This window comes from Lytechinus variegatus, chromosome 9 (assembly GCF_018143015.1).
Source record: "Lytechinus variegatus isolate NC3 chromosome 9, Lvar_3.0, whole genome shotgun sequence".
Taxonomy (NCBI): domain Eukaryota; kingdom Metazoa; phylum Echinodermata; class Echinoidea; order Temnopleuroida; family Toxopneustidae; genus Lytechinus; species Lytechinus variegatus.
Window position 1 is genome coordinate 655,447 of NC_054748.1, and position 18,859 is coordinate 674,305.

The 18,859-nt window shown below is 38.4% G+C and overlaps 1 protein-coding gene across 1 annotated transcript; it reads left to right on the top strand.

Annotated features, from left to right (window-relative positions):
- Positions 1 to 1,025: 1,025 nt before the first annotated feature.
- LOC121421622 (UPF0705 protein C11orf49 homolog) lies at positions 1,026 to 18,302 on the top strand. The gene is made up of 7 exons (XM_041616383.1): positions 1,026 to 1,184; positions 7,001 to 7,103; positions 7,584 to 7,714; positions 8,586 to 8,756; positions 9,495 to 9,702; positions 13,076 to 13,252; positions 16,827 to 18,302. Exons 1-7 carry the CDS (start codon positions 1,100 to 1,102, stop codon positions 16,888 to 16,890), a joined length of 939 nt encoding a protein of 312 aa, XP_041472317.1. The 5' UTR covers positions 1,026 to 1,099; the 3' UTR covers positions 16,891 to 18,302.
- Positions 18,303 to 18,859: the final 557 nt, after the last annotated feature.

Consider the following 18,859-nt stretch of genomic DNA (forward strand, 5'->3'; position numbering starts at 1 on the left):
ATGGTCTCAAAGACTAGTCCCCGCCCCACTGGCATACAGAAGTGGTGTTTAGGGCTATATTGACCCCCCTAAAGAAAGAAATTAGACATTTTTTAATATCATGTCAAAATGTATCACAAAATTAGATTTTTTTTAATGAAAAAATGAAAATCCATAATTTATTGTTCGAAACTTAGACATGAAATGAATTACTCCAAATTTGCTTTGCCCAATTGATCGTGGGCCCGGCAGCCGCTGTGCAGCGCCAGATCGACAAGGCTCTATCCGTTGAATCATTGATCGCCAACAGGATAGCAGCAACCATCTTTTAATTTCTTTTGGTCTGACGCGGCCGTGGTTTGAACCCCCGTCCTCCCGGTTGTGAGACGGATCGACGCTCTACCAAATGAGCCAACGTACCGGTTTTAGTAAGATGGTCAAACTTTTTACTTCAGTGCTCGCAGCTATTTAATAACTAAATTTGGCTCTTTACGCCATATCTCGCTCCTTAATTGTGTAGGCTTTGTAATGCCAATGATCCCGCCCCTAAACTAAATAATGAAAAAAATAATCCTCACAGAGAATTATTTCTTAGGTCAACCCCGCCCCCCCCCCCACCACGAACACTGGTCGACACCCATGGTCTAATAAACACTTACCAATAGAACACATTTTACCATGATTGTATACCTTTCGTTTTTTCTCCAGTTTTCCCCCTTTCGCTCCTTTTCTTCATATGCAATTTTTACGATAGCATAAAGGTTGCATGAATTTATTTACATCAAGGAGGTAAAAGATACTCATTTCAGCCAACTTTCCAAAGTTCCTCAAAATTCTAGATTTACTATAGCTATAGCTATTCATCAAAGTTTATAAAAAATATTTGGTCATCTTACATAGGGCAAGTACATGCTTAATTTGTCCCCCCCCCCCAAAAAAAAAATGGGAGGAAATATAACTTCAGGCTTTGGAACTGACTGGCAAAGTCCACGTTCGATCCTTTCATTTTATTACCGTACCGGTACGCCCTCTGCGTTTGTAACTAAAGTTGCGTGCAGATTTATATTTGGATCAGACGACAGTCGCTAAGAAATTTGTCAAAATTATTAACATTTTGTGAATGAAAGACTCAGTTCTTCAGTCAATAATGAGCAGCCAGCAGAGCATGTTGGAGAGATTCTCTATCTCACCCGAAGATTATCTGGGTAATGTGTGCATATGGTTTGCTTTTTAGTTCATAAAACTAAGTTAAGCCTCTAGCTAAGGTTCGTTGGCTTCGCCGCGTGTGGTATCGCAAACCTACAAAACAGCCCGCCGACTGCGCTGGCGCGCTAGGCATGTGGCCTCGGCATTGCACGGCCACAGTACTGGGCCGTGCAAGCTCGTGCAGGCAGCACTGCACTGCAGGTAACCCAGCCTCCCAGGGGCCTGTTGCATGACGAGATGAGCGATACGTAGGAACGTCCTAGGACCATTCTTCCGAGATAGGAAGATTGGCGACAAATCAGCGTAAACCGTTTCACGAAGGCAATTTTGTCTTCCAAGTCCGCGACATCTTTTGATATCGATAGTATTAAAAAATATTTAGTCTTCATCGTCACCTGAACCCATTTCGGAATGACGACTTTTCATAAAATCATTTATTTCAATAAAAGGAGATCAAATGATGTTTTATTTATTTCTGATTGTAGAATTGATGTATGGAGCTTACTTTATGAGGTAAAAAGAGAAGAAACTTTAAAGATTCACAAACATAAATGAATAAAATTGAAATTTTCATTGTTTACCTTACTTAGAATACGGTGTCCTTTTAGAGACACCTTTCATTGATATTTCAACGAAAGAGACCCTTGTCCGATATAAAAATTGATTTAACTAAGTAATTTCGACATTTTGTTAGTTCAATTCTGTATTTTTATAGAATGCTTATATATAATGATAATTTTGTAAATTATGCGTTAATATGTTATTTGTTGAGGTAAAAATATGGTTTGAAAGGGGTAAACAAAATCAACAGTGTCTGATTGTGTTAGACTAAAAAGGAAAATATGAGAGGCTGCGTGTGAAACTTCTAATTTATTTATTTTATTTGCCAGATTTAACGCAAGAAATACTAATTTGAGTGTTTAGAGTATAAACATACCCCAGTTGCATGATGAGTAAACGATGACAAGAAAAATATGAACATTGCTGCAAACATGGCCAAGTGAATAAAGTAGTGCTTTGCAATAATAATTAAAACACATAAAAAGTTGTGCAATCCGCAATGGAAAAATACTATCAGAAATCATGCTAAAAATTACAACGATCATATAAAACGTTGATCACTTAATTTATGGAAGTTTATAAGGAATATAAGGTTTAAGAATATAGAAAATATATATGTTCAACATTCAACGGTAAGGAGTAGAGACTACCGTGATTTCTTTAACATGACATAGGAGCCGAAAGGGGCCTACCCTACCATTTAAAATGCGCCTCTTCGTACTTTCCATAATCTTTTCTTTGATGTACTTATCTTCATTTGTAATGATTGTGATGGATTCGTATATAAGCTAGGCCTAGTCTGTATCTTAAATTCAATTAGCTATTTTGTTACTGCAGGAGTTTGTTTTGTTTCACTGCTTCACATCTCAAGTTATCCCAAATCCAAGAATTGGTTTTCATTGATTAAAATTAATCTCATAAAAAATAATGAAAATGAAATAAAAATATAAAATGATTTAGCATGTTTAACCTCTTAGTTTTTTATCGAGTGTTTGTTTGCTGAGCGTTATATAAACACGTTTTTTCCTTACATAATTTCTTTTAAAGAAATTCGTTTTCATGTTGTTTAATTATCAATAATGAGAAAGCATGATGGGTCAGAGAGATAGTGCCGCCCATTTCGATAAATCAAGTTTATTTTGTTTTAAATAGAAAAGTGGTGGGGATTGGGCGGAGGGAGAATCATGAAAGAAAACATATTTAAAAAAAATATTTGGGCCTTCATCTACCCCGGAAAAGTTAAAATGACATCCGTTTTTGGTCGTCTTGTCGACCTGAAATTGATGACAACTAGCCCCCAAATAAAAAAATAACTTGGCGCCATCCTAGATAAAATGCATCATCAACCCCCTAAAAATATGTTTAAAGGTGATATGTCAGTGTGGCTTGCCGTAAACGCATTTTCTCTCAATGCCGACGTTGGCGGGCGGTGTGCAAAGAAGATCATGCCTACGTAGGACATGTCTGGAGGTGTCTTTCCAAGGACCATTCTTCGTATCGCCCAAATCGGCTTTGTGAAACAGTTGAGCGATATCTCGTTCTTATGTAGAATGTTTCTACGAAAGACCATTTCATGCAACAGGCCCCAGGACCTTACGTGTAATTTGGCATACTCACCTGACAAGCGTGAAGTATGGTCTCCGAATAAATAGTTAAAACAGAAATCAAGCACTTAGCCTACCACGATTATGGATGAAGGCACTTAATTTTGGTCACAAAAGTGATATTTTGATGATTTTTTAAAGTGTGTGCTCTATACAGCATTGGCATACCATAGTCCTACCTGTAGATTCTCCACAGGCCAGATGGTATGCCAATGCTGTATAGAGCACACACTTTAAAAAATCATTAAAATATCACTTTTGTGACCAAAATTACTAATTTCCATACATTTTTAATTTATTTATCATTAGTAATGTAGGAATAATTTTTGTATTCACCAGAGCGCTCAAAAACTTGAATTTTGGGCATATTTTTGTGTACGCCCTCTATTGGTGGAAAGTAATATGGCAAGAAAATTTTCATTTTTTGATCTCTATTTTTAATTAAGAAAAAAATGATATAAAGAATCAAATTTAAATAAGAGCCAAGCAGTATGAATTAACAGGTCTAATGGAAACTGTCAGTGTAAAAAAATCAAGCATTTGCCCCAAAGAAAAAGAGAAAATAAGCCAAACATTGCCACCCTTATTTTGTCACACATGGAGATATAACTGAGAACAAGGTTATATTATAACCTTGTTCATTGAATGAGTGGATGAAGGTCTGAACGAGTGGCAGTTTCTTGACCATGTTCATGATGTTGACATCTGGGCACCAACTGGAACCTCAAAAAAAAAACGAGAAGTTCTCTCCTACCCCTGTCTCGATCGGCCATTTTTGTTATGAATCGTAAGAATTAAGATGGCCGATCGAGACTGGGGTAGAAGGAGAGAACTTTTCGTTTTTTTGAGGTTCCAGTTTGTGCCCAGATGTCAGGAAACTGCCACTCGTTAGACCTTCATCCATATAATCGTGGTAAGTGCTTGATTTCTGTTTTAACCCTATCTAGGCCGGGGGGGGCCTCGGAGGCCCCCCCTCAACAAATCGCGCAATATTTTCGCCGCGCGAAATTTTTTGACCGCGCCACTCGCTGACTTTTTACTTTCAAGTCTTGCGCAACTTTTGAGACCAACTTTGCGTCCTCCGGGTACGTGGTTCCGAAATTACGCAACATTATGTAAGTGCATGTCAGACCGAAAATTGCTCAAAAACGTGATTTTGTGTACAAAGTCAATGCAAATTGTGTTTTCAACCAAAATTCATAAATGTATGATTATTTTTAGTTTTGCTGCTCTAAATGTATTTATTTTATGCTTTTTATGATCACAGAAGAGTCCCCAACAAATTTCATTGAAAAAACAATGAAAAACAAAAGGTCAAAAAACAAAGAAATACATAAGAAATTGCAAAAAACAATAAAATACATAAGAAAATGATTTGATATCGCAATTTTTTTCATGTACACTTGCTCAGAATACCACAAAGAGTTTCTATACCAAAAATTAGTACATTTGGAGCTTTATTTAGAGAGTTAGAGGAAAAAGTATGATTTCGCATACTAATTACGCATAAATTAGCATAATCACTTAATAGCGACTCGCACGAAAAAAATTACTATACAATCTTGGAGATTATGTCCCAGGCAACCAGCATGCCAATTTTCGGCGCGATCGCGCGGTCGATGGCCGAGATCTTAGGGGGGGGGGCCTGGGAGGCCCCCCCCCGGCCATATGAACTCCCAAAATACCCCGGCCTAGATAGGGTTAAGTTATTTATTCGGAGAATTATTTTGACCATATTTCACGCTAGTCAGGTGAGTATGGTCAATTACATGTAAGGTCCTGGGCTCTTGTTTTCTATTGTACTTCACCCACGTTACGCGACGCAAGCGTCCGTATCATGGGTAGATTTGAGAGAAAGTAGAAATCTCGGGGGCGAAAGTTTCAGGTTTTTTGGTGGTAGGCCTACACGCACATGTATAGAAGCCCTAGCTTCGTATGAGAGTAAGTTACGTTATATTAAATGATTTTTACTCTCTAGAAGCCTCCTGGCTACTACCAGGCTAGGCTAGTGAAAATAGTAAACGTTAATAACGCTCCATATCCATCCTCTGCCTGGTACTGGTAGTGGTAAGCCTCAAAACAGGTGATTTAACGTTAGGGTCTAGAGCTAACATCATGGAGTTCCTCACGTATTAATAATTCGCTGCCGATTTCAAAACATCGCATGCACATGTGTGAGGGTCTGAGCTCATGGCATGCGCATAATATATTTTGAAATCGGCAGCGAGTTATTATACGTGTGAATTAGGCCTACCCAATTTTTAGGCTAACCGGAGGATGGATATGGAGTGAAATTAGGGTATAAAGTACATGGTAAGAAATGAAGCTTTTATTCTTTTTTGATGGTTTTTCTTAGTATAATTTTTACAATAAATATGCATTTTTTTTAGACAGCTGGCAGCTGTCTTTTTTTTTGAGAAGTTTTTTAACAATAAATTTTTTTTTTATTTCTCCTCATACACAGATAGCTCGCTATCGTGCAGCCACCATTAGGGGGTTGAGAGTGCAAAATCCCCCTGATGGCTCATCGATTTTTGTCTTTCATAAAAATATATTAAAAGAACTTTACCAACATAAAGATTGTTATTCCGTTTTGGCCTGAAATGCACCAAAACAGGGAAAAATAAACTTAAACGGGGAAAACAATGATTTACACACCATGTAGGCTGTTGCGCAACTTCACTTTCCTGTTTTATCCAAACTTTAATACATAAACATGGCCATTGAGTCCCTGTACAGATTTAGCTAGAACTTTGGTCTCTGTATTTGGTGAGTGGAGCCAACAGAGTTCAGCGGAACAGCCAACATGACAGAGACCAAAGCTTTTTGTTTACATGTTACTGTGACTTTCTGTTTTTTAATTTTTAGCCAGGAGGCTCCTACCTCAAGTGGTGTTCGTGCTAGCCTAGAGGACTCTGTGATCATATTTTTTTACGTTTTGATATTGTCATTTGATCCAGGAGCCTAGACAAGGCAGCCTATGGGACTTAAAAAAAACGGAGCTCTGGCTCACGAAGCAGGCCGGAGCCCAGGACTCGTTCGTGTAATACTGTGCAGACATATGCTCTCCAAAATGGGGTAGAATGGGGTCGCAATGGCACTCAAATAAAAGGGGGAAAGATGAATTATGCACTTAGTCTACCTCGATTATATGAATAAAGGTATATCGGGACACAGAATCCTGACATGGAGGCACAAACTGGACTCTCAAAAAAGCGCAAGTTAGACCTCTGCCGCATTCGTTCTCGGTACCCACTAGGGTAGATTGTGGTCACAATAACTTGGAAAGAAAATTGTGAAAACAGAAATTATGCACTTTCCACGATTATATGGTTAATATATGGTCTTTCGTGTGGCAGTATCCTGACAGTATCTTTCAAAATTCATAACAAAATGGCCGATCGAGACTGGGGTAGAAGGAGAGAACTTTTTGTTCCCTGGGTTAGTATCCATATTGTATACACTGCAATACAATCAGCTTGACCCTTGAACCCGCTTTGACATGACGTACACGTACGTAGCTTCGATGAGCTGTACAACGAAGTGCCGTTTTGTAAGAAAAATTCATAGATTAAAAATTTTTTTGTATTAAATAATGAAATTTAAAGATTGATTGTAAATAATAATTTTGTTAATTTGTTGATCTGTAGAGCGCCATCATGTGTTGACGTACTTAGAAGATGCAGTGACCCAGCTGCTAGAGTTCAAAGATGATCAACCTAAAGCAGATCCAGCCATCTTCCTTCAAGAATAGTAAGATAACATTTTTAAAATTAACTTTTGGATAGCATCTCTGAAATAAGAGACACTTCAATTTTTACTGAAGGGTAGCAATTACATGGAGAAATATTAGAATGAGACAAATTTGGTTGAAATATTAATACCATACTCAATGCAGAATGTCATACTCAATAATCTTGTAAAATTTTGCATTTTAGTTAGTGTTTTCTTCAGTCGAACCTACATGTATACCATTTACTGATGTTCAAGATCTGAAGGAAGTTTATGAAAAAAAAAATTTCATTGAATTTGTAAAGGATTTTGTTATTTATGAACATCCATGACGTAGGTAATATTCAAATGTCAGTGGATTAAACAGGCTGGGATTTATTTTTTCGGTAATGAAGGGACATTTTAGCTTGTAAATACCTGTCTGGACAGTTTATGAAACATCCCCCCCCTTGTTTATTTTTCTAAAATACCGGGTTACTAAAATATTGATTCACCCTACAGTTTCACCAGTATCTTGAAAGGTACCAATGTGTTGTATAGGGAGTATGACTATGTTCGCTCCACGCCCCACAACCGATCTGCCTTCGTCAAGCTATTTTGGAGATGCTTCAAGTACATCGGCAAGCAAGGAGGTGAGATGTAGATTTGAATATGAATGTCCCTTTTAATGGTAAATGAAACTTTTGGAACAAGATAGCTTGTCGAATTGCCAGTGGGAAGATCTCCATAGCATTAGTGATTGCAATTTTGAAATGCTCATAATTTTCTCATTATTTGTCTGATTTCTCTCAAAATTTCTTTATTCTTATTCTCTGATGTTTTTGTTTCGACACAAGCCTTCTTATTACAAAGGTTTCATTCTGTTTTAATGAGGAATCTTTGTATTGGATGGGGAAATATGTTGGAGTTGCCATTTACTCACTATGGTGGCCTGTACAAGTTGAACAAATGTCAATGTTTCAAATCACAGAGAGGACCAACTCCAAATTTGCAGTTTGTGCTCCTGAGCATTTTGACACCTTTTTTTCAGAAAAATCGGTCAAACATGAGGGGGTGCAGCCCCAAAAACGATTTGGGGCAAAAAGGGCATTGACCCCACCCATTTTTGTCAAAATTGTATATCTGGGCTTAGCATCAATTTCTTTTCTATTTTGGACAAGGAATCCATTCTTAACAAAAAAATATATAAATGATGTCTTTGTACTTAAAACTTTATAGTCCTTATTTTGGGAGGGTGTCAATTTCAGCCCCCCTTGACGAATTTAGTCACTACACGACCGCTCTATTACGTTCAAGCCTTGAACATCTTCTGAGACCAAATTTGCGATGCCTGGGCTGTACACGGTTGCAAAATTACGCAACACTTTGTAAAGTGCATGTCAGGCCCAAAATTGCTCAAAAATGTGATTCCGTGTACAGAGTCAATGCAAGAAGTGTTATTAACCCAAATTCAGGGGAAATATTCATCTCCTTTCGTACATTTGTTCTCCCATACATGTGAAGATCTACTAACAGTCAGTGAATACCACTCCCTGCTTAGTCTACTCTGCCCAGACTTTCCTGTTGACCCAGTCCATCGTACAGCAAGGATCATCTTCCTCGAAGATGCGATGGACTCCCTGACATCGTTTGCTGATTTCCTCTTTGCATTCCAAGTCCAGTTCTACTATGATGGTGAGAATCCTTCTGCAAGTGATTCAATGATAGATTCATAAATTTTACATAATTTTATTTATTTATTAGTGAAGGTATCCTATCCATTATTTTTTTAATCACCGAATAGTTTAAAGCAAATATTTACAATCATTTTTGGTTACTCAGGTTGAATTTTTTAATTGTTGTCTGGATATCTATGAATGCCAGACCAACCAGTACATTTTAGGCATATTTGGTATGTTTTTGCAACCAAAATATGGCAATATGTTTTTTCTTTAAGAAACAGGTTTTTTTTTACAAAATCGTAATTTATTGAGAAAAATCGTCTCTATATGTCTCTATTTCATAAAACATACACAAATATGGTTATTAGACCAATGTAATTTCAGGTAACTTGTTTTTTTTCAATCATTTTGTCAAAACCAGTGTGAGGTAATACACATGTTTCAATTTTTTTTTTCATCTGCATGAGCAGTGCGCATTTTAGCTTGCATGCCGCTTGAGCGCCAGGATGACCGAGTGCGCCAAGCATTTTATTATAAAGTACACTTTTTTGGGGAAAATTACATTTTTTTAAATCACAGAATACAGTTTTTCATTCCGAGTGGTTGGCAGGTCTACGCTCATAGCCCATGATTGATGGCCCTTTCTTGAGTATTGTAATATTCATGTCTGTATAAGACACTAATCTTTTCAGAGAGGCCATTGTACATGTATGTGTATGCTCATTAAATGTTTGATGACTTTTGATTGTAGAATTTCTTCAGCGTTGTCTGGATATCTATGAACGTCAGATCTCTGCTGCCCAGAGCCCACGAGAGACTGTCTACATTCCCAGCGAGGCATCTCCACGGCAACAGAAGAAGCCATCGCAGTCCTCTGCAGATCACCCTCTGCCTGAAGGGGTCGACACCCGATATTTCCTGGATGCGATCTCTAAGGAAAGCCAGAGGGCTAAGTACAGGTGTGCTCCTTTAACCCTTTTGATAGACTGGGCTATTTTGAAGCCTAACAAGACGGGGCCGTCGATTGTGCGATTGCGATGAAAATTGACACGTGGGTAACCAGTTTTGCTCTGATTATCTAAATGCTGCCCCCAAAATTTTTGGTCCACAGACTCTTTATAGGATTCTGATCAAATGAGCCCCCCCCCCAAAAAAAAAATCAACATCACATTTATTTTCTTCGGTGTTTTATTGTACCAAATTTCTCATGTAGTTCTTTGCTTTTTCGCTTTCAATATTTTTACTCCTCTTTCATAGGTTAATGCAGAGAAAAGTTCAATTTTTTATATTTTTTGCTAAATTCAGAGGCGTTGTACAACACAAATAGTGATTATTCTTATTCGTGCAGTGGTGTAACATTTGTACAATCAGTGAGAGAAACAGACTATTCATCTTTCTTTCATCTCATGTGATATCTCACACCATCGCACTCATGCCTTTTCGCTATTTGTATACTGGCAGGTTGCCAACAGTGACAGCATCTTAATAATAATGATAATAATAATAGGCATTTATATAGCACCATCTATCTAGAAATATTCTATTCCGAGGCGCATTATTATTATTATTATTACCCCGGCTTTAGCTCAAGCTGCCTTTCAGCGCTCATGCATTCAAGGAATTAATCCCGCTGGGTACCCATTGACCCCACCTGGGTCGAGTGCAGCATGATGTGGATAAATTTCTTGCTGAAGGAAATTACGCCATGGCTGGGATTCAAACCCACGACCCTCTGTTTCAAAGTCAGAAGACTTGTCCACTGGGCCACAACGCTCCACATCTTTTATGTATCATGCACACCGTTGCCCACAATGCGCACCCTGGATGTTGTTTCATGAAGCTGTTCGTAAAGTTCCACACAACTTGGACCTGTTCTTAGGCACTTATCAGTTACATAGGGATAGCCCCCAAAAATGGTCACCAGTCATGCGTAAAGTCAATTGTAACTTACGAACAGCTTGTATGAAATTGGCCCCGGGGCTGCTTTGCCTCCAGAGAAGTTTTGAACACGCTCGAATCTTGTTGCTTTGGGTGAGTTGCATGTGATTGCCCACAACTCGACTGCAAGGCTTGCATGGAACAATGTAAGGGCCTTTGTGAGGCTTATTTATTGAAAATGCTTTTTCTTCTCCCTAGTAAGCCTAACCCGTCAGTTCGGTGGATTCACAATTTAGTAAGCCATCTATCGGTTGCAGCAGACAAGCTGAAATTTGCAATGCCTCATGGGAAGGAATCGACATGTGTTGCACGCGCTATTACTGCAGTACATGCATGCATGTGATTATTTTATTGAGCTGGCCGACGCGGCTCGACCAGATATGCTGTTTACTAGGGTCCGGGAGATGAAGGAAAATTTTCCTGCATATTTCTGGGCGAAATTTTTGTGTGAATTCCTGCCATATGGTTTTCATTTTTGATGCATCAGAGTCACATTACAATTAGCACTAAGCTGCCTGCGCATGCGCGCGGTGTCGACCGCAAAGTTAGACAATTTGCCTGTTCACTGCAAGCAATAGATGGCGCACCATATTGTGAATCCGCAGAATTATTAGCTGTTAAAGCTACAATTATCTTAAAGGGGAAGTTCACCCTGACAAAAAAATTATTGTAAAAATAGAAAAAAATATTAAAAAATATTGCCGAAGATTTGAGAAAAAAATTCATCAAATAATTAAAAAGTTATTAGAATTTCAATTATTTGATTTGTGACATATGCGAGCAGTATTCCTACATAGTGAATGGTAAAAAATCAATTAAATGTAATTTTCTCAGAAAATTAAAAATGGTTTTCACTGGAACTTTTGTATATCAATAGACAAATCATTTCACACCCGATCATGAAAAGAAAACAAAATTAAGTCATCAGGAACCATACAAAATTTGAAATTCATACATTTTATATTACATAACACATGGGGCAGCTGCTCGTTTATGACGTCACAAATCCAAAATTTTGAACTCTAATAACTTTCTTACTCTTTAACGGATTTCCTCAAACTTTCACCAATATTTTTGACTATTTTTTCTGCTATTTTTACAACAAAGTTTTCTTCAGGGTGAACTTCCCCTTTAATAACCCTAATAAGACAGGAAGGTGGGAGGTGATCTAGCCCCCTTGACATTTTTCTTGTTTAATCTACCACGCACAATTTTTTGACCGAGCCGCTTGCTGACTTTTTACTTTCAAACCTTGCTCAACTTTTGAGAGCAAACTTGCGACCACTGAGTATGAGGTTTTGAAATTATGCAACATTTTTCAAATCCAAAGCTAATAGTTTTTTTAGCCAGAATTCATAAATCTACAGTTATCTTAATAACCCTAATAAGACAGGAAGGTGATCTAGCCCCTTGACATTTTTCTTGTTTAATCTGCCTCGCACAATTTTTTGACCGAGCCGCTTGCTGACTTTTTACTTTTTACAAACCATGCTCAACTTTTGAGAGCAAACTTGCGACCACTGAGTATGAGGTTCTGAAATTATGCAACATTTTTCAAATCCAAAGCTAATAGTTTTTTTAGCCAGAATTCATAAATCTACAGTTATCTTAATAACCCTAATAAGACAGGAAGGTGATCCAGCCCCCCTTGACATTTTTCTTGTTTAATCTGCCTCGCACAATTTTTTGACCGAGCCGCTTGCTGACTTTTTACTTTTTCAAACCATGCTCAACTTTTGAGAGCAAACTTGCGACCACTGAGTATGAGGTTCTGAAATTATGCAACATTTTTCAAATCCAAAGCTAATAGTTTTTTGGCCAGAATTCATAAATGTGCCATTATCTCTCCGTTTGCTGATTAAAAGCCATAAACTTCATCTTGTTCATGGTCAGAATGAAGTCCCCAACTATTCCTAATAAATATAAAAAAAAGAGAACAACAAAGAAATACATAAGAAATGAAGAAATCAATAAAATACATTAACAAATTATTGTGATATTGAAGTTTTGTAAGTACATTTGATCAGAATCCTATAAAGAGTCTGTGAATAACAAAATTGCATTTCAGCATAATTAACAAAAAGAATTTAGGAAGACTTTGATTATAGGCCTACAGTTTTCTAGATCGTGCCATGGCTTAAGCGTTGCAATCGTGCATTCGACAGCCGAGATCATAACACCCCCCATCATCTAAGGCGTCAAGATAACCGAGTCTTTTCAGATATTGTCTGAATTCATCTATAAAAATTCAACAAGACCTTACCCCTCTTTACTGAAACCATATTTGACAATTTTTCGAAATTGATACGAGTCAATTTGTGGGTGAAAAATGATCGAGGCAACCTTGTCAGTGTGTTGAGAACTAAAACAGAATTTATTAACCTTTGATTGCAGCTACCCAGAGATGTCCGACCTGCGAGGTGTTCTCTCCTCCAGCAGCAGAACATCTTTCTATGGCTTCCTGGTAGCGCTGTCCAAAGACGATGCAATCAATGCGGGAATTGGTGTGCTGCCCTCTAGGTCAGCTCTGTATGATGATCTATCTGGTACTCCGCCTGCTTCTCTTGAAAGGTAAATTGAGCTTTCAGTCTACATGGGTACCGCAGGAAATAATTCCTTAAAAACGCTATGAGCAGGAAGTAATTCTTCAAGTTAAATTGCCAGTTCGTCCGCTGCCAACTCGTGCACTCACCACACGGTCTACCTTCATTTTAGTCTAATGTTATACCATTCATCAATGTTTTGTCTAACAACCATTTGGTCCAATGATCATTTTGTCTTATAACCAGTTGGTCTATGATGATTTCATCTCGCAACCAGTTGGTCTCATTCGCGTTTTATTTTCATTCATTTTGCCCAATTAACACTTGGTCTAAATAGACCAAACGGTATATAGACTAAATGGCTTTGGACCAACTGGTTATTAGACGAAAAGAGGGTGGACGAAACGGATATTAGACCATTTGGATATTGGACGAACTGGTGGTAGACCAAATACATACCTGCCAACTACTACGATTTTGGCGTAATTATTACAATTGTTTGTTTTTAGATTATACCTTACGATTTTATGTCACAAAATTAAGATTTTCTGATATTCTAACTGTTAATAAAATGTCTACGATGACTGGACTTCAAGTCTAACAGCGCAGCCGAATCGTAATTCCAACGTCGCATTCTGACGTGTAACTGAGTAGATTTTTAAGAATCACGGGCACGGCGCTTTGGAAAATGCGTATCGAGTTTCAAACTCTTGTACTATTTTTCAAAAAGCTGCTCAGCACAAGGTCACGCTGTAACTTTCATGGCAAAAAAATTCCTTTTCTATTGAATTAATTTTGTAAGATACCATCCTAAATTTGCGAGAAAATAAGATCGTGAGCTCTGAAGAAAATCACAGATTTTTCATTTTAGAGTAGTTTTCGGAGACTCCACTTCTCAAATTTGAACTAAGCCACTTGGTGCTCTGGAAATTTGGCACAGATCCCGCAATTTTCAGACCGAAAGAAGGATTTTCTGTGGGGATTTTTGGTAACGGTCAGTGCCCGAGTGTATACGTGTAATGGTGCTAATGCAGTTTCATACCGGCCTGTGTTGCGGTGATGATTGACTGTGAGCCGTGCTCACAGTTCAGTTGCTGGCGTAGCCGAGCTTGATAAATGGTCGACATGGTGACGTTAGCTGTCAGGCTGTTATGCTTTCAATATTGACAAGCTCCAAACTGGGAGGTCACTATGCATTTTTCAAATGATAATAATAGGCATTTATATGGCGCCATCTATCTAGAAATATTCTATTCTGAGGCGCGTTGTTATTATTACCCTGGCTTTAGCTCGAGCTGCCTCTCAAAATGCTGTTCCAGCGATTTCTTCATCAGTCACCGTGCACTCCATGGCATTGAGAAACATATCCAGACAAAAACGTATCAAGCCACTAGTGATCGAGGCAACCAGTGGAAGGTCTTTAAACAGTTAGGATGGGGGTCGGGTGTGCGGACACTTTATATTTTTGAAGCCTTCTTTTTTTTTTGAAGCCTTCTTTTTTTTTCTTTGGATAACACTAAAACTATGAATTGAATAGTTGTAATCATCTATATAATGTTCTCTATAATATTTCTTAACATTTTGTACTAAAAATTGGTGTAACTTTGCTTGTAAATTTTTCACAATGACTTTCTAAAATTGATCGTCCGGACACACAACCGGGTATACTTCATGGTAGATTTGGACATGAGTGTAATCAATGCAGTGGTTTTGATGACCGAATTCATTGTTGTCTCACCCACCAGAGGTGAAGGCGAGACTTAGGGATCCAAATGTTGTCCGGCGTCCGTCCGTCACAAACCTGTAATAACATATAACTCCACAACCGTAAGTCACTTTTCAACCAAACTTGGATGTTAGATAGACTTAGGGGACGTGCATGTTAATGCTGCAGTCAGAGGTCACATGGTAAGGTCAAAGGTCATTTCATAAAGTTTACATGCAAGACTTGTGACACCCAACTCCGCAACCGTAAGTTACTGTTCAACAAAACTTGGATGGTAGATGTACTTAGGCGACCTGCATGTTATGCTGCAGTTGGAGGTCACATGGTAAGGTCAAAGGTCATTTTCAGGTCAATGTTAAAGTTTACATGCAAGACTCTTATGACACCCAACTCCGCAACCGTAAGTTACTTTTCAACAAAACTTGGATGGTAGATGTACTTAGGCGACCTGCATGTTATGTTGCAGTTGGAGGTCACATGGTAAGGTCAAAGGTCATTTTCAGGTCAACATTAAAGTTTACGTGCAAGGCTCTTATGACAAGTGTTATTCGATTTCAGTCATTTCACAATGAAGTTTCGATATAATTCTCTTGCGTGCCCTCACAAATCACTATTTCTGGTTATTTTCATTAGTGGGCGAGACACAAAATTGCTTTTGCCTTGTTGAACATATTTGGCCACTCAGTGTTGCTGACCACTGTACATACCACAGTGAACAATTGTGTACAACGGATAGCGGAGCATAAACGCTAGCGTTCTTGTACATTTTTGCTTATTACATGACGTCATCCAACCACTGCCGAGAGCCAATTTATGAATGAAAATATAGTAAGCATGCGCAGTGCAAGAATTTTTTTTGCAATTCTCTATCACCTCGTACCAAAATCGACCTAGAATTTGACTTTCCTAGAATTATGAAAGGTGTTCTCGGAGGATGTATTTTCTCACCGATTCCGCACATGTAAGCGAATTTCGATTACTTCTTGCTTTTTCTTGCATCATGTTCGATTGAATTTGTAGAGTCTATCGCACCGTGCACAAAGTCAATTGGTTTCCAGGTTTCGGAGTGTCGCTTGAATATGCATGAAATTGCAGAGTTTCGATAATTTTTGATCGATACTGGAGCGATCCGATCACGAACCAAGACCATTTCCCGCGAACACATCGTGACCGGATATCGTTATCGCTATCGATACTTCTGCACGCAGTCCGAAGGAATTATTTTTGGGACCACGTGGTCATGACGTGATCTGAGCGATTGACCAATCAGCGGTCTCCGAATCGCTGTGGGGAGACGATCTATCCGTTGTACACAATGTATGGACAATTGTTCATTGTGCATACTAAACAAGCCATGCCATTCTACTGTGCACTCCAAGGAGCTACTCAAAAAAGCAAAACAGGCAACATCCTCATGCCTTAGGGCTTGAAGCCTGATGGGTAGACTTTGTGCGATCGGTAAAGGTGAGATGGCAAATCTGAGAGCGTTAAGTGTAATTATGTATGGATTCATTTTTCTCCTCAAGGGTCTATTTCATCAGAGGAAATTTTAGCTCTTTGTTTAGGTTTGTTTTTTGTGGGGGAGGGGTTGCATAAGTGTTGAAAAATGAGTTTAAAGTGAAGGAAAAGGGTATTCCTCCATGTTGAACGTACCAAGAGCTCCCTACTGTGGGAGGGTACCCCCTCCCACACCCAGCCCCGCTCAGTCGCTACGCTCCCTCATAGTGAACGTAAAAATAAATTACTGTTTTAGTCTTCAAAGGTTAGCAGGTATGCAAATAATGCAAATTTTGGGGCTATTTTGAATTAGCTGGAAAAATATTGATTAACAATGCAGGTGCTCGAAGTCATGTACAATACTTTTTGTTACTTTCAGGAAAAGCAAACGGAATACAGCAACTCGACTTGGAGGGATGTCATTGAGGCAAGATGAGAAATGAGATTGGGAGGCTGGATGAGAGGCTCAACCAATCCTTCCAGGCTTCCTGTGGATGATTCCGATGTCACCCAGAAGAACTTTTGTCCTGGTCACCGGGATGTCTCTGGACAATTTTATTGTTCCTGATCTCCTCGGCGTACTCGTGCCTGATATACTTGCAGCCCTGTCTCAAGAATTAAAATGTTTTTGTTAAAGCTTTGCTGTTTGGTATGGTAAGATGTAGAGGCCAAATGATTTTTGCGGATTGTTTTACCCTCTGATATGAACAACATATGCAATCAAAGGAGGACGTCAAGATGCGACTCTCATTAAAAAAAAAAACTGTCACCCAGGGATGCAGAATTTGTCAACATTTTTGTAGTCTAAATTGTGACAAGCAAAGAAGTATTCAACTCTCAAAACAATGAATGTGATTTGTTAACATTAGAAAAAGCACATTGTAAATGTTATTACTAGTACCGTTTCCTCTAAATTGTCCTTACTAAACAAGAAAGTATAGAAACAGATGACAGTTACCTATTCAGGAATAAAAACTTTTCCAATGGGGTGTGTCATGTGAGTCCCCTGTTTGCATAGCGTGAGCTTTACATTGTGCGATAACCAGACGATTTTCTGTTTCTGAACCCATAGTAAAAGAGCTCTACAAAAGTTTGTTTACTGGTGAATTTATTTTTGTTAATGCCGTGTCATGCTAGTACTGAGCATTCACTTTCAGGAGCACATGGAGCTGTGATTTGAAACATTGATGTTTTTACCCCCTGGTATAGCCCATCACTAAATGTCATAACTTTCCTATTGCACATCTATCTTGATGGTATGCAAGTATTGCATAGGAGTTTATTTCATTTTTCTTGATTTATTTTCAAATTGGCTAATAGAAGTGATAGATTTGGTATTCATTTTTCTGCTGGTTTTACAGCACTTTGTCGTTGACCTCATCCTTCTGTCTTTATTGACATTTCCCTAGCCATAGTGAGGCCCCACGCCCTCTGAGCTCCCCGCCGCGTTGCCACGTGCAGTGTAAATCGTATGATGATGTGGCAGATTTGTAGCTAGCTCTATAGTTATGTAACTAGCCTTAGATTCCAAGTTTTCGGAAATTTTCACCACTTTTACTTATCCTACTTTTAAAGTATTTGTCTCCATTCTCTGGTAATTCTTTGACAATTTTTGCTGCGATTCACACTCCTGAATTAGGATCTACTGCAAGCATTTTAATCACCATTTTGGTAGAATGACAAGGCTAAAATTCAATGACAGCACATGGTTTTCAGTACTATAAGAGATTAGATCTAAGAGACTAAATACTCGTGATAGACTTCAGTAGTATCGTTAACATTCACATATTGCTCTAGTGTTTCGGTGTTGCAGAGATGTAGTAAAAGTTTGCAAGAAGTCACAATCACATGCATACAAATCAAGAAATCCAGTGTCACACTGACATATAGAAACTAATCAGTCAATCAATCCATCCGCACATATACACTGAAATTCACATCAAAGATCTCACTTCAGAGGCCATCTTCATTTATATTCAATTGTTTAATCTATAAGTTGCAATGTTTGAAAAAAAATGCAAATGAGTTGCACAGCATACTCATATATATATACATGTATATATGAAGCACTATTACATCGCCACTTGGACAGAATATGTATGGTCAGTTCCCCCATGTCTGCGCGGTCTCCCAAGTCTGCGCACCCGCGTATCTGCGCGATTTTAGTTACAGAAGATACGCAACGAGCACAAACTTTACACAGGCACTACATAGACAGGTATTCATAAAAAAATCCGACTCAAAATGGTGGAAAAATAATGAATTCAGGGCATTTCATGTGACAGCCTCAAAATACAGCTTTTGTCATCAAAATCCTCGAATCGTGTGCAAAGTGAATGAGTGCGCAGACATGGGGTACCATTTTTTTTCAATCTGAAAATGACTGCCCGAGATTTTTTCCAAGAAAATTAT